We start from the raw sequence: 17,777 nt of genomic DNA on the forward strand, positions 1-17,777 counted from the left end.
TTTCACTCTTATTAATCCATGCATAGTATTTTAGCAGTAATGTCTGTCTTAATAATGCTCTGTCTTCCACCTTTAAGCTCTCACGTTTTCTAATCTCAGCTGGTGCAGTCCTGAACAATTGGTCTTTCCTTCTCATCCTGTCCAGTAAGTCTCCCCTGACCTGAGGTTCTGAGTGGCTTTCCTGAACTCCTAAACCTTTTTTACAGCCTCTCTAGTCCTTTTCCTTCACCCCTCTTTCCTTCCTCTTCAACCCTTCTGCCAGAAGAAGGAGAGGAGCCAGTGGCTCCAAAACCTTGCACTTGTAAAACAGTTTTTATATGTGTGTTCTCCTGCCACTATTTGGTGAATAGATTTTTTATCTATCCAATTACATTAAATTGTACAACTTTGTAATGCATGTGAACAATCCAATTCTTCCTCACAGAACAGATTAAATGATGATTTCTTTTCTAAGTCTTATGTAGGACACTTCCATTTTAAAGGTGCACAGAACCCAAGCAGTTTCATTCTTCATGCTGATTTAGTTTTGGCAACTGACTTAATTGCCATTTCTAAATTTTTAGGTTTTTTAATTTTATCTGTTGAATTTCATTTTTCATTTTCCCCCTCAAATTGTTCAAGTGTGCCTCTTCCATTCCAATGGCCTGAGATGTTTATGCATGTAATCTCTGTACAGTTTTATTTCTTCAAAATTCCCCCTGGTTCTCAAAACTAGCTAATTTGCTATATTTCATTCATGTTTTTGTTTCTATACTTTTTTACTGTAGTTTCATGTTGAGGTACTTTTCTGTACTATTCTAATATTGTATTATGCACATGTGTTTCTTCATGGTTTTATAAATGAAATTTTTGTTGTTTGTCACCCCATGTATAGTGTGTTATCATATTATCTAATGATTTCATGAAAAGTTTTAGCAACATTTTCCTTTATTTTAGGGGAATATTGAAGAAATGTCAGACTCTGTAGAAATGAGTGCAGCTGTTTTCTTTGGAATGCCAGGAATACCAAATTTATTGCAAAAAGAAGATAATCCAAAGGTAAATTTTTGGTAAATAAAACAAATGTAACATAAATTTTAAAAGACCACCTCCTCACCTAAAATATCTATTTGTTTTATTAACTGAGTAATTTAGTCCACCTCTGAACTAATCATCTATTTCTTCCTTCCTCATTTACATTTTTTATTTGAGATGTTACAGTTTCTCTGTAACATCATTACTTTTAATATTAGTGTATTTTTCCTATGTGACCACTGAAGTCTTAGGTATCAGTTTAAACCTTTATTTAAGATTCCTTGCTAAATTAAGTTGCACTGCACTGTTAACAAAATTATGTGACAGTATTCTGTGATATTAACGGAACACCAGTAATGTTCACAAAGTTTAGTACTAAATAAAAATATATCATTTTCAAATTATCATGTTATCCTGCATGGACTGTTAAAGCATGTGGAATCAGTCTCCAGAAGGTCACGCAATTTCGTCATCAGCAAACTTGCCTCCATCTACCTTCTAATTTGAAAGAGGAAAGCTAACTACTCACTGTGTAGCTTGGCACTGAGAAGTTGAAATGCACATAAACAAGAATGAAACTGTTGCTGAGCTTTCAGATAAAACACACTTTACTGTACTTTCCTGGCCAACTACTCAACTCATCAACCAAAACAGATAAGTTTAGCATAGTAACTAATGTCCAGAAATGTGCCACTTCCTCACTACATGCAAAATACTGCAACACACATTCAAGTCTCCCACATTTTTGGTGCCACTGACTAAGGTGTTGTGTATCATTCACTGATTACTGGGGGTCCCATCCCCACCACTGGTTTGTTTGCATATCATTCAGTTGAGTTTGTGACATGTGTTCTCATCAGTTGTATCTTGCAGCAGTGATAACAGCAACTACCAGCACATGAAGATGTCAAGCAGTTGTGTCAGTGAAATATTGTGGGATTTACACAATGCAATCCAGTGGCAAGCTCAAAAAGTGTATTTGCAGTTTTATTTGTGCTTTAATTCAGTTGTCAGTAGTCAACACAGAAACACCATGTGCCATCTTTATTCTTCACAAGTACCAGAGGAGAGGATGAAAGATGCTCCAAAAGTTCAATAATATCATCTTGCAGGATCTTCTCCACTTCCTCCTCAATCACCCATTGTTCATCCAGTGACAAATTAAATGAGCACTGGCTAATTTGTAGATGATCCCAATGTTGACAGTGTGTTTTATCATGGGACATTCAGTCTGTCTTTCTCCATTCCAGATGTGAAAGCATCCAAAAATTGAAACAGAATGGCCACCACTTGCCAGTGTTGTTCCTCAGTCAGGCCAGATCCTATTGGCAGTTTGATAATAGCTTCCTCACCCACATTTTCTGCAGTGATAGCAAAGCATGATTCTTTGACAATGACACTGAGCTACCCTTCCTGGACTAGTCTGGCTGTCCCTTCACACATATCTTTAGAGATGAGTTGTGGCTGCTTATGACAATTAGTGATCCAAAATTCTCCTTGAGCATGCATAATGCTTATGATCATCACTGGCATGTAGATTTCTTTTGTGAGACTGAGTAACATTCGGTTAAAATGACACATTCAAAGACCCATTTTCTGTCATTGATATCTACTCATGAAATATGTATTCCTGTCAGTTGGATGTATTTCCCATTTGTGGCTTTCAGCCAATCAGTTTCATATCATGGAACATAGTCATTTTTCGCTGGTGATGATAAGCATCTGACATTACAGAAAAGGAAGCCCCTGAGTTGACTTAACACCCAGAGAGGTTGGCTGTCAATGATGATGTCAATGAGATTTTTTGATATCTTAATGACTTTCATCCAGGGAGGATAAGCATCTTTTATGGTCGCTCCTCCACAGCTGATCAGCTTTGCTTGGTTTTCATGAAGTTGGCAGCTAGGCAAATTGCTGGTACCACTATATGGTGAGGGAGAATGGCAAAGACATGTTGGGGAGTGACCTCGTCCTGGGTACTGCAAGGGGTTTTATCCCACAGGTCTGCTACAGTCATCTGCAGCTGACTGATGTGAATAGAACTGATGTGTTGATTGATGTATGACTGTTGAAAACTAGACTTCTATCTCTGCAGCAGCACACAATTTGTCTCATGTATCAACAGTGGAAACACAGCAGTGTGTTGCCCTCTGTCCTCCAAATGTCTATTCTCCTGTGGGGCATTCTACTTGGTTAGATGTGCATTGATTGGGTGCTGGGTTGTCATTGATGGCTGCAGCATTAGTGTCAGTTGGCTGGTCCATTCTTCTCAGTACGTTCAGCTGGTGGCAGAGATTGGTGCTAATGACTGATAAGCCTCCTCCTCAACATTTTCTATTATCTGCTGACATACCGGCTTGACATTCAAGGCTGCTGTCTCTTGCTTACTTGGTCTGATATTTCTAGATGCCATACACTGTTGTATCTGTTCTCATACTATCTGATGTTGGAGAGAGGTGGATTCGTGGTGGTCATCTCTAACTGCCATAGGGACCACATTTAGAGTCAATCGTATCTCCTTTGCCCAAGACTTTTCCATTGCATTTAATTAATTCACTGGTGCTACTTGATAGATTCCTCTGTTGTGGTGAAATCCTTTACCAGAAGAGCTTAGTTATGTCTTCAGTGACTCCATTCATCAAGTGTGAGATTTTGTTGACTTCCGTCATGTTAGGATTCATGATGTTGCATAGGGCCGAAACGTGTGTATGACTGTGTCATTCCCCAATGACATCAGGCTGTGTCCTTCAAATGTTCTTCTGCTAATCAGACTTGCTGCCAGTTCTTGCCAAATGTTTTCTTCAGTTCAGGCTGGGATTTGTCCCAGCTATTAAGCTTCTCTTCATTGTTTCTTGAATCACTGTTGGGCTGCATCAGCCAAGTAAAAGTACACATTTGCCAAACACATGTCATTCCACTTGTGGTATTTGGCACCCCAGTCAAATCCTGTCAGCTATTTCATTGGGTCCTGATCAGTGCCTCTAGAAAATATTGATTGATGCCGGATGTGCAGCTGACTTACTATTATTTTGGACTATACCTGCCTCCTGAATATACAGAGCTTGGTAATGGTATACTACTTGTATTCTATACATGAAATGTAATTGCAGTTGCAAATATGGACAACCTTCAGCTGTATAATGGAGTGACGACAATGAAAATTTGTGCTGGACTGAGATTTGAACCCAGATTTCCCATTTATCATGAGTGGCCGCCTTACCATTAGGCTATCTGAGCATGACTTATGGCCAAACCCAAACTTCCATACATCATCAACCATGTGCATGCATGTCTGAAGGAACATTGTGTCATATTTCTGAGTAACACAGGCACTACAATACCACATTTTTGTATTCTAGTTTCTGTCCATTTAGTTGGCAGTTTTCACATTGCCTAATTGTAGCTTTGATGATGTAGAATTCTGAAGTACTCACTAAATGCACCAAACAATTTCACACGTGAACCACACTCAAGTCCAAAACTGAAAGGAGGGTCTTCAGTGAAATACAATACTTAGCACTCAAAGCAAATTAATTACTGACACCAGTCAACAACCAGAACACAGCTGACCTCGTGGACAGAGAGTGCAGCTGCTTATACACATAAGATATTCCAGAATGCTGACGCTGAATAATCCAGAATATACAAACATTACAAATGTAGTAACAAATAATTGCTTGTGATCTGTTTTGAACTGATGCCCACAGCATGCCAACCAGTAATGCTAAACCCTACACACACTGCATGCACCACAGCTCATGGCAATATCATTTTCATATAAGAAAGCAAGAAGTACCAGAAGATGTGTTTGCTTAACAAAACAGTTAAACTAACTTTGTGTTTCCCTTCTGGTGAAACACAATTTATGTTTCACTGATGATAGTTAATATATCACTTCCACACATAAAATAAATAAGTTGACAGTAAACGTACCACTTGAAAATATCAGCATTATATGTATACTGTTGCATTCGGACTCACAGATCTCTACCTTCAGAGGTATCTGACATTACAAACATTAATACGCAGAACACTTTCAATAAAAGTATAGACCAGTTATTTGAGACTGTTACTTTGCTTTATTTGCTACAACTTGAAAATACATTTGCAGTATTAATTGGTTAAAGCATTAAATTTTTTGGAAGGTACTGAATGAACTCACCACATTCACTGTTGTAATATTTTCATTCACATGACTGGTTTTGAAATTTTGAATCTCATTCTCGTTGCTTCATATATTATTTAGCCATAGTGACAAATATTAAGATATCAAAGTGCTGCGTTTAACAAAGAACTACAATTAAGTTCTAGGTTAACTTCACAGTTTATATTTTATATCTATTCTTTACATTTCAGGAGAGCCATAATCTATTTGTGGAAATACTGAAGTCAATATTTGGTATTTCAAAGTACTCGCCAGCAGCACTGGCCTTCTATTTGTTGAAGGAAATGAATGTGTTAATACCACGTTACAAATACAATGATTACTGTGCTCAGAGAAATGCTTTAAGGAAGAAATTTGTGGTAAGAAAATTGGCTTCTTTATAAGATTTTTCATACAACCAGTTACACATTTGGGAGAGATATTTTTAAAAAAGTCTGATCCATTTTTATAACCCTCTTTTTCAATAGCACAGACTTTTTATAGATGTGATAATTTTTTGACTAATATTGTTGTCTTATAACAACATTTCAAGGCAATTTAAACATATTGTGGAAAGAAGTCTCTGGCCATAGACTTAAATGTTGCTTTCATCTTGGATATTTTTGTGTTTATTTATACATCAAGACGTTGTGAATTGTATGGATGTTGTCAGCACAATAATGTACATAATACATAAATATAAGTGTATACAGACATGTACATAGATACACGACATATTACGAAAAGGATAGATTGGTACTTGCGATGTAGAGGGTATATTGAGTCGCAGACAGGCACATCGTAACAACTGCTGTACATTTAAGCTTCTTCTGAAATGGAAAACACACTTATCCACAGAAGCCCAACTCACAGACACATGACCACTGTCTCTGGCTGGAGGCAGTGGTCTTGAGTGTGTGTGAGTTGTGCTTGTTTGTATGTGTGTGTCTTCTATTTTGGAGGAAGATCTTTTCATTGTGGCTGTCTTGAGTCAACATCTCTTCTATACGGTGATTAGCAATCTGTACTTTTCATAATATTTTTTTTACTCCATCCTGTACTTACCACTGTTTAAGTAGATTTGCTTTACTATGTTACATGTTTGTACATCATATTTCACTATTCTATTAAACATATTCTTCTTAAATATAACAGTTAATTATTAGCATAATTTTCAGCATTATTTACATATCATTTCAGGTGATCTTTGACACTATAAGAATGCTTATCTAACAGATAATTTTTCGGATCATGTTTGTTGACATTGTCAATGTTAGAGACGAAAGATCTACATCTACAGCTACATCTGTATTCTGCAAACCACTGTGAGTGCATGGCAGTTATTAGGATTTCTTCCCATTCCATTCACATATGAAGGACAGGAAAAATGATTGTTTTAATCCCTTTGTGCAAACTGTAATTATTCTAATTTTGTCCTCATGATCCCTCTGTGAGCAAAATGTAGGGGGTTGTAGTATATTCCTAGTATCATCATGTAAAGCTGGTTCTTGAAACTCTGTTAGTAGATTTTCTTGATATAGTTTATGTCTATCTTCAAGAGTCTGCCAGTTCATTTTCTTCAGCATCTCTGTGACATTCTCCCTTGGTTCAAAGAAACCTGTGACCATTCATGCTGCCCTTCTCTGTTTATGTTCAATATCACCTGTTAGTCATACTTGGTATGGGTCCCATACACTTGAGTAATATTTTAGAATGGGGTACATGAGTGATTCGTAAGCAGTCTTCTTTGTAGAGTGACTGCACTTCCCCAGTATTCGACCAATAAACTGAAGTCCACCACCTGCTTTATCCATGACTGAGCCTATGTGATCATTCCATTTATTCCACTTCATGTCCCTACAATGTGTCATACCCAGGTATTTGTATGAGTTGGTCGATTTCAACTGTAACTCATTGATATTATAGTCATAAGGTACTACACCTTTTTTGTTTTCATTTTTTGAAGTGCACAATTTTACATTTCTGCACATTTAAAGCAGGTTGCCAATCTCTGCACCACTCTAAATTTTATCTAGCTCTGACTAAATATTTGTGCAGCTTCTTCCAAACAGCACTTTGTTATAGATAACTGCATCATCTGCAAAAAATCTGAGTTTAGTATTAACATTGCCCACAATGTCATTAATATATAACATGAACAGCAAGGGTCCCAACACACTTAACTGTGGAACACCCGAAGTTACTTTTACATCTGACAATGACTCTCCATCCACGATAATGTGCTGCGACCTCCATACCAAAAAGTCAGTCCAGTCACAAATTTCATTTTATACCCCATATGCCTGTATTTTTGACTGTAAGTGTATGTGTGGTACTGATTCAAATGCTTGTTGCAAATCAAGAATTAGTTATCTACCTGACTGCCTTAATCCAAATTTTCAGCACATCATGTGAGAAAAGTGTGAGTAGTGTTTCACATGATCAGTGTTTTCAGAATCCATGCTGGTTGGCATGGAGGAGGTCATTCTGTTCAAGATATCTCCTTACCTTTGAGCTCAGAATATTCTCTAAGATCCTACAGCAAATCAATTTCAACGATGCTGGATGATAGTTTTCTGGATCATTTCTACTACCCTTCATGTAGATGGGTGTAACCTGTGCTTTCTTCCAACTACTGGGCATGGCTTTTTGTTTGAGGGACCTACAAAAGATTATAGTTACAAGAGGGTCTAACTCAGCTGCAATTTTGGTATAGAATCTGATGGGGTCCTATCAGGCCCTGGAGCTTTGTTCAGTTTTAATGATTTCACCTGACACCAATACTTATTTCATTCATTTTTCAGTGGTATGAGGATTAAATTTGGGAAATTCTCTTGGGTTTTCCTTTGTAAAGGAGCAATTGAAAATGGAATTAAGAATTTCAACTTTCGCTATACTATCCTCATTTTCAGTTCCTGTCTCATTCACTATGGACTGGACACTAACTTTGGTACCACTAACGCCCTAACATATGACCAAACTGTCTTTGAGTTCTGTGGAAGATCATTTGACAACATTCTCGTATGGTACTCACTGAAGGCTTCACACATTGCTCTGTTGACAGCAAAACTCGTTTTATTCAGCATCTCTTTATCTACAGCCCAGTGCTTTGTTTCACAGTTATTATGCCGTAGTTTCTGTTTCTCTAGTTACTTTACAGTGACTATATAACATGGAAGTTCCCTCCTACTATGAACTTTTCTACTGAGTACGTTCAACAATCCTTTTAAACTTGGAGCATAGTTCCTCTATATGCTTCTGCCCTGTGATGGAAGTTTGAAGTTCCTCATTGAGTTTTCATCTAGTTTACTGAATATATATAACTTCCTGCTTGTTTTAGTTACCCTTTATACTTTGGTAATCATTTGCTACAACCACATAATGGCCACTGATATCAGTTTTGATGAGGACATCCTCCAAAAGGTCAGATCTCTTTGTTGGCATTACATCCAATATATTTCCATCATGAGTGGGGTTCTGAACTACCAGTTCTAGGTAGTTTTCAGAGAGGGCACTTACTAATGTTACCACACCCACCATTAACGAAACTGTAATTGTCATTTTTTTGTGTATTAAGGATTAGAAGTCCTCAAAGTCAAGATTGCAAACAATTTTTTTGTGATTACTAGTTTCAGCTGCATACAAACAATGTTCAGATCTAAAACTTAAAGTTACATATAAGAATATAGCAAAGTCCAGCAGCATACAGGAACCAAAAGTGCAGAAACTGCACGTAAAATTACGACAGTGTCCAATGAGATGTAAGAAAATTTTTACAGAACATGTACCACAAAAACAGTCTTGATTAGTGTAATTACCATAACAGCTTAACGCATTGTCATAAAAGACTTTTGAATGACAACATTAATACAGAATATACAGTTGGAATAATCTGACATGTCATTTGTCTTCCATCAATTAGAACGAAGGTCATAAAATCGGAAGTTGGAAGTTGGTTAAGGAAGAAGCAGTGAAAATGAAAGACTCATATTTACAGAAGTCAAAATTATCGAATGGAATAAGTTTACATGCAGTGAGGTATCATTTTACCTGAGCCATTACATCATTAAAACTTAGTCACTGATACATTCAGTCTGTATTTGTGTTGTTTCATAGCAGAGATCATTGTGAGTACATTATTACACCATGATATATGAAGATAGCATTACAGTTGATGACCAGTGCAGCAGACAAGTAATACAATATTTGTTATACACATCATGTAAACATGAGTGGCCAGTATTATTGTGAATAGAAAACACAGCCTCTAAGTTCAATAAGCTACTTGAGATGATGATTGCTAGATGGCATTAAAACTGAATTTGTAATTTACATATGATCTTAATATTATTATGAATTTATGATCTTAATATTATTATAAATTTAGCTGAAATACAGGATACCAATGCACTTATAGCTAAATTATTAACTTAAGTGCAGTTCATATTAACAACAAACAGGACATCAACTCACAATATTATAATAATTGTAGTAATTTACAAAGGTTTACTGGCCATTGTCACAGTTTTGATTTTTTTAACAAGTGTTCAGTGTAAAATATAACAGCGGATTACATGTCTTCTTAATAAACCGAAGTGTGGGGAACATACAACCTTATGGAACATATCTGGGATCAAAGTAGTGTTAAACTAATTTCATCACATTAAAAGCTCTACATAGTTATGGTGTCAGATTACTTAAATATTAAAAAGGAAATAACACAAAAGATGTGAAATAATCCAAATAATATAAAAGAAGTTTATTATTAATGTAATACAAACTGCATGTAGTTCAATAGCTAGATGACTATTATTTGCAGTTTGTTGTATAATTTAATTATATAGCACACTATTTTGCATTTTTGTTTTGTATTTCCTACTGACATGTAAGTGGTGAGTGGATCTGGTTCCATATTCATGTAGAGACCATTCATTGGATACTAGTCGATGTCTTTCTTTATGTGGATCGCATGAAACAGTCAAGATTCTCATACATCTAAACAACTCAGTGCAGCGAGCTCTCTTGCTACTTTTTATTATAATTCATACAATCCTTTTTTGTAGCCTAAAGATTGTTTGTACATTCCACGTGTTTCTTCACTAGAAGGTTATGCCACAATCAATTATAGAATGAACACATGCCAAAAATATTGTTCTAGTGCTACTATACATTTAATTTATCATTCTAAGTGCACAGCATGCTGAAGTTATTTGCTTCATGAGGGCACTGAGGGCAATTATCACTTTTGGTTTGTTCCCTACAGTAATTTTCCCTACAAGAACAGTAGGACATTTTTATAAAATACAGATGAACTCATAGCAAATGGTTCAGGTGAATATAATGGTCAAATGGGAGTGATAAAGCATCCCTCTCAATTCTGTTCAGCTAACAATGGCAAAGCCTTGTTAAACCGAATTATAAATGCTGGCCCAGTTACAATGTTAAAGAGAATTTACTGGATGAACACTGGGAAGTAGTTTACCAAGGCTGCACGGTAGATGACAAGATTAATTTTTTCCTAAAATATTCTTGCAATGCTTTGAATTCAGTTTTCCTGGTTTGGTGGGTAGAGGTAGTAACAGTGGAATCCATGAGAAAGGATGGTTATTATCTATGAACCAAGTATGTTGTGGCAGCAAGAGAGAGTTCACTAAGTTAAATGACTTCTTCTTAACAGTTGCTGAAAAAAACAGATCTAAAAAATGGATCACATAATGCTGATCCTTTAGATTTATTAAGACAGGCATTGCATATTTCACTACCTGAGATCAGCTTTGCCAAGTCAGTGATACCACAAAAATCATTGGGCTACTGAAATATTGTAGCACTTCTATTCTTGATTGTATTTCATCCAGACTACAGAAATCTTGTGTTTACTTGATGTTGCCGCCTTTGAGTTAGGTTTGTTTCTAAGCCAATGAGTCAAGGCACATTTCCTGAAACACTGAAATAGGCAATAGCAATATATGTTTAAAGTGGATTTGTGAGTGCTCAGAAGTTACTGAAAAGCTAACTTGCAACAGAATACTGGACCGCATATCTGATACTGACCTTTTAACAGCATCTCAGTTTGGCTCCCATAAAGGCTTCTCTATAGAGAAAGCAATATATGATCTCACAAATTCTGTCTTGGTACAACAAAGTAAGAAAAATTATCATATTCACATTTTTTATAATCTTGCTAAGGCCTTTGATTGTATAATGATAAAATTCTACAAAAAAATCAAAATATTATTGATTAAAGCAATCCCATTTGCATGAATGGAGTCATATCTGGATGAGAGGAAACAGAGGATTAATATAACAAATAGAGGTTCAGTGCTGGTTTGTACCTGTTCTTCACCTCCGTAAGTGAATTACTATTGGACTTTTGGAAGCCTCCTCAAAATTGTAATGCTGGTAACGCAAGTATGCTGTTAAAGGGCCTAAACACTTCCATACTTGAAACACCAGGAAGAATAATGGAACAAGCTTACAGCAACTTCACAGCTAACTGCTCAATTCTGTTCCCACAAAGACTCGCATTAAGTAATTCCAAGCAAATATATTATTTAAGGTACCAGAAGAGTGTTTCAGTGGACACATGTTGGGTGAGGCTTCATGTTTGAAGTTATTATGTACCAGTAGAATGCAGAGAGTTAAATGATTCAGGGTAGATAAGTAATCCAGCATATTCAGAGTGAAGAGAAATCATATCACTTTGTTATAGAGATTAGTATTGAGTCTGCTTTCATTTGTGTTGTATAAATGTGATCCTCTCTTTGATGAGAGTACATAGTGTAGAGCCACTTCAACAATAAAAAAAATAAAAATAAAAATTTGTTGACAGTTCTGAATTGATTCTCAGCAAATGATTTGTCACTAAACACTAAACTAGAATAAAATTTAGTACACTCAGTTATGAACCTTAGGTATGACCATGCACACCTCAACAGGATTGCACATCAAAAATTAAGACATAAAACATCATTTACAAAATTTTTGAGTATGTATGTTGAGAATAATTTGAATTGCAAGTAATATATTATAAGGACTTTGTAAATGTCCTAAGTTCAGTTTCTTTTGCATTATAAGCAATAATACACTTTGCAAATGAAACTGACAAAAATTAATACTTTTTATCTATTTCCTTTCACTAATTTTTCACTGTGTAACATTGTTTTCCTTTTCACTTATGAATAAAGTAATTATTGCACCAAAAGATGTAATAAAAACAATGTTATTTCCATGCTAAATGATATAAAAGCCAAGTCCTTCAACAGTCAGGCATACTTAAAACAGTTTCAGAACAAAATTATTCTTTTGTGAAGTTTGTTGTCAACTGCCAGCTACAGTTAACAATAGTTAAGTTATACAAACATAATACCCAAGGTAAACTGTCCCACACTGTTAATTTACACAGCTTCTACATGGCACAGAAAGAAGAAAAGTAGGCAACCATAAAAGACATTTACCATTTATTTGCTGATGTAAAGGTTGTTTTATATAGCAAAAATATTAAATGAAGATTACCTTCCTGATACCCAATTCTACTTGACAGAAGAATCCGTAATAGCCAATGTGATTCTTTGTGTGTGTGTGTGTGTGTGTGTGTGTGTGTGTGTGTGTATGTGTGTGTGTGTGTTTGTGTTTGTGTGTGTGTGTGTGTGTGTTTTCCTACACTAGCAACCCTAAAATATAGTTTTCATAATTATTCAATAAGTACAGATATTTGACTGTCTTCTAGTGACCAAAGAAACTCTTGAAAAAGGTATGAGGCACACTGGCCTTACAACACACTGCAACATTCAACATCATAATGAATTATTGGATATTTATCCAAGGAATAAATAACAAACGGCTAAATTTATCTGTCTGTCTATGCCTGCATTGCTGGCCAAAACCTCTCATGCTGGTTTTTAGCGTGTAGTGTACATTTATAGTGAACTTGGTTCCAATTATAAAACACACTTATGCATACATACCTATTCAAAATTTTTCCATCCATGGCCTATAATGGATGACCTACATTGATGCAAATTTTAATATTTTCCCCCTTGTTTGTCACCTCTTTCAATTCACTGGAGAGACTGTGAATGAGTGTTGTGGGTTTTGACTAATAAATGCAAACAAAAACATTGACATTATTGTTTGAATTGGTTATCCACATTACAATAAAGCAAAAAAGAGGAAAAAAGGTATGCTATGTGACTGTGCCCCAGACATTTTATTAACAAGTCAACACACTGCAGAATGTAATTTTCACTCTGCAGCAGAGTGTACACTGATATGAAACCTATCTTCATGGCTTTAATTCCACCCACCAGTACCTCATCTCCTACCTTTCAAATTTCACAGGAGCTCTCCTGCAAACCTTGTAGAACTAGCACTCCTAGACGAAAGGAGTTTGGAAGGTAGGAGATGAGGTACTGGCAGAATTAAAGCTGTGAGGATGGGTGGGGAGTCATGCTAGGGTAGCTCAGATGGTAGAGCACTTGCCCGTAAAAGGCAAAGATCCCGAGTTCGAGTCTCACTCCGGCATACAGTTTTAATCTACCAGGAAGTTTCAAGTCAACCCATTGATTACTGAATAAAATGTAATGATTATAAGTTTCTCCATCATGTAAAATAACATGACATGTTTATTTCTGACTCACTATTTCAGTTAAAGCAGTTACCTATTGTTGTTATATTAAGCTATACTTATTTTTGACTCTTCTAAAATACTGAATTATAAAATAGTTGAGTGTATATCATTTTATGCCAGTTATTGAATATGTATCTACAGAGATTGAAAAATATTTTTGAAATTAGAAGGAGAAGCATTTGGTGCCAAATTGTTTTGTATTCGTGTAATTGTGAGAAAAACTCATCTAGGAATGGTTTCATGTACCAAATAGTTTCTTTTTATACTACTGCTCGTAAGTCTATTTAAAATTTATGTTTAAGCTTCTTGCCATTCACAAACTGACCCTCAGTGTATGACCAGCAATGATTTTGGCCAATGCATAGTCCTGCAAAATACCTTATTTCACTAAGCAGCAAAATTTCTTGAGACCCAAAGAATAAAAATAATGTATATAGAGTACATGCAGGAGACATAGTGCCAACAGAAAGCTCTGCAGAAGATTTCAGATATAACTTACATTATATCTTCTACAAGTTGTCCCTTTTCTCCTTTTCTTTATCTCATCATTGTATTATTTATAAAGCAGAATAATTTTTTTGATGTTTTTCATTTTTCAGGATATTTTAGGAGACAGTGGGGTATTTATATACCCAACCCATCCAACAGCAGCCATATATCACAATGATTCATACATAAAGACTGCTGGTGTTTTGTATACAATGGTATTTAATGTCCTTGGTATGCCAGCAACACATGTACCACTCGGACTTAACAGTGAGGGACTCCCAATTGGCATACAGGTAACATTCATGAAAATAACTTTTTGTGGATAGAAAACAAGAGGAATAATAAAAAGATGTTTTGGCTGCTGAGTATACGGCGATCTGGGACTGTTTGACTGACCTGTTACAAAAAATGTTGTATGGGTATTGGAGAGTCATGATCTACTGGGTGGAGAATTACCAACAACAAGATATTAACCATAGAAATATTTTCTTCATGATGAGTGCTGCAGTTGCTATGTAGCCTACAGTGGAATTGGCAACACGTTGATTCTAGTGTAGGTGCACTGCTTCTTTATTTCTTTCCCATAATTAGTTCTGGGCATTACACATTCTCCAGCAGTGATGCAAAAATTATCCATCCATAAAATAAAAACTAGTGACATTAGTTGGAAGAACATAATGCCCTGTATTTTTGATTAGTCATCTGATCAGTCCTGTATGTTTGGTAGTCTTGTAATCAGTGATGTTGTAGGCTGCACTTTTCACTTCAGTTAGAAGGTTAGTTATCACCCAAACTCAAAAGGAACTGGAGAGGAGATGTGTGGGGAATATAACACCATGAAAGAAACTGAAACAAAGCCAGGAAAAATAGTGTAAATAGAGATAAGGTGGATAGTGGGAGCCAAACTCATTTTGGAGAGCCAGTTTCCTTTTCTGAACTCTGCAGCCACTTGTATAAGAAGTTGGGATCCAAGTGATAAAGTGGTATTTATGTTCCTGCTGAGACATGATGCCTTAAAATTACACAGAATGACTTGGGTACATAGATCTTTTATATTTATGCCCAGTCTGAAAGATACCCTACCTGAAAATGAGAGTATTCCTTCATTTCATAGTTACATCCTGTATGGAAACATGATCAGCTGGCACACCAGATGCATAATTTTCTAAGCTCATGCTTTGGTATTAAGATAAACCAATCAAACTCCTTGGTACATGTCCTGCAATAACCTTCCTACCAAATGTTCAGATTCATTGCAAAACCTACCTTGCACATGCTGCTATTACCACATATGGTTATAATAATTATTGTACAGTTCAAAACATAAAGCTACCATTCGGCTGTACATTAACAATCAGAAGGAATCCTTACAAGCCACTCTTTAAGTATACTTTGGTTGTGTTGAAGTATGTCACCTTCCAATTTTTCTTTCCATTTTGTTTAGTCCATAATTTGCACATTTACATTTGGTTGTCAATTATTAGTATACCTTTAACTCCTACATAAATTAAGTGGTAATTAGTCTGCCAGCAGATCTGGACTTCTATTAGCAATTTGATGGATTTCATGTCACCATTCCCATTGTGGCAGTTCTGGGACTGCTGCACTTTACTGTAAAAGACTCGTACAGTCTCCGGAAAATGCTCACTGAGATAGAGATACCTAGTGGCAGTTACACAGTCAAGAAGTCCCTTGGCAAAAAGCATGCCAATAGCACTGCATGATTTCATACTATAAATGTGAGCTCGAAGTGTCAAGAAACTGCGTTTCTCCCACACTAGTGCGGCATACTCTAGCACTGATTAAGGCAGAGACTTGTACACAGTGATGCCAAAATGTTTCAATAATTATGTTGGATGTAGCAGTGAGTATAGGTGCTTGATGGAACCCAGCACCTTCCCCTGTAGTTACTTTATGCGCTGGTGCCATCTTAATTAAGTGTAGAATGTGACATTGGGGTAACACTCAGTTCTGCTCCATTGCACTAAGTTTCTAGAAACATGGACAGTCTGTAGGTTGTCCGTGATGTTCAGCCAGCTAATGATAATGGCTTGACTTTTGTCTCTGTTGAAAGGTAGATTCCACTACAGGGTCAAAGATGTTATGTGATCAACCAAATTTTGGTGTTAATGAAGGTGCCAGGTGCTCATTTATAGTCCAAAGACCACTTTATCATCTGCATACAGTGCAAGGTGCATGCGGTCTGCAGTTCAGAGATTGGCTCCAGTACTGACCCTCACTGTGCATTATCATTTATGTTGCTGTGTGAGGAGGATCTGTGCTGGATATGCACAAGGAATGTTCTTCCTTGGCAGCATGTTGAAAGCAGATGGATACCTGACACAGAGACCTCATGACAAAAAGGTGTGAAGAGGTGGCTTTCATGTCACATGCTGTTGAATGTATGAGAGATGTCCAGGAAGACTCAGAGAATTCAGTACTCCACTGAGTCTATCAGCTCCTCCACCAATTGCAGAAGTTGATAGCTCATGTAGCGGCCTCACCAAAATCTGAACTACTGCCATTTCTGGCAGTAGGCTGATTAGTCAACAACTCTTTGGAAGCCACAAATTTTTTTCTGCCTTTTGAGGTGGCCACCATTTAGGCACATTTCCAAACCTTCATATAGTGCACAATATGGAGCATATCACTGGAGGTGGCTGTGATATATTGGACCACGTACAAGCTCAGATTATGGAAGGATGGGAAAGGAAATTGGCTGTCACCTTTCAAATGAACCATTCCATCATTTGCATCAAGTAATTTAGGGAAATCACAGTTAGTTGAAACCTGGATGTCTTGACAATAATTAGGTCCATCATCATCCTTGGGGCATGTTCTGAGGCATCAAGGGATCACCAATTTAGTATTGGAGGGCAGCATGGAGGGTAAAAATCGTAGAGGGAGACCAAGAGATGAATGCACTAAGCAGATTCAGAAGGATGTAGGTTGCAGTAGGTACTGGGAGATGAAGAAGCTTGCACAGGATAGAGTAGCATGGAGAGCTGCATCAAACCAGTCTCAGGACTGAAGACCACAACAACAACGACATCCTCCAGAATATGACTAGAGTGTGCCAGCCACTGCACCACCTGACTTGGTGCTGCATTCACGGGCAGCTGCTACAGATATTGATTGGTCAGCTAATCAGTACCTGGAGCCTTTCTGGCATTCCACCTCTTGTGACGAATGATGTCTATTACATTGGCAGCATGCTGTACAGCTAAAAAATGTGGTAATCACTTTTTGACCAATTGTGTGCTCTGGTTTGTTGATGTAGACGAAATATGTGGCCTCAGCACCTAGTTGAATCACAGACTCTACTTCCTGAGGTGATGGTATCTTCTGTTGGTGTTTATGGAAATAAGCCTTTATTGTCTGCCAGCAAAGATGTTTTGGGAGCCTTCACCTGATTCCTTTGTTTGTCAACAGTGTTTTTTTTTTCCTATCACAGTTGATCCATTACCACTTCATATGACGGTAGTATCTGTTCCCAAAAGAACG

At 36.7% G+C, this 17,777-nt stretch overlaps 1 protein-coding gene across 1 annotated transcript in view; it reads left to right on the forward strand.

Annotated features, from left to right (window-relative positions):
• LOC124796005 (fatty-acid amide hydrolase 2-like) overlaps positions 1–17,777 on the forward strand; it is a 424,143-nt gene that overhangs the window by 386,356 nt on the left and 20,010 nt on the right. Inside the window, exons 9-11 of the mRNA XM_047260088.1 lie at positions 937–1,038; positions 5,371–5,538; positions 14,384–14,566. Coding sequence (XP_047116044.1) covers positions 937–1,038; positions 5,371–5,538; positions 14,384–14,566 — 453 coding nt within the window. The remainder of the gene's footprint in view (positions 1–936; positions 1,039–5,370; positions 5,539–14,383; positions 14,567–17,777) is intronic.

This window comes from Schistocerca piceifrons, chromosome 4 (genome assembly GCF_021461385.2).
Source record: "Schistocerca piceifrons isolate TAMUIC-IGC-003096 chromosome 4, iqSchPice1.1, whole genome shotgun sequence".
NCBI lineage: Eukaryota > Metazoa > Arthropoda > Insecta > Orthoptera > Acrididae > Schistocerca > Schistocerca piceifrons.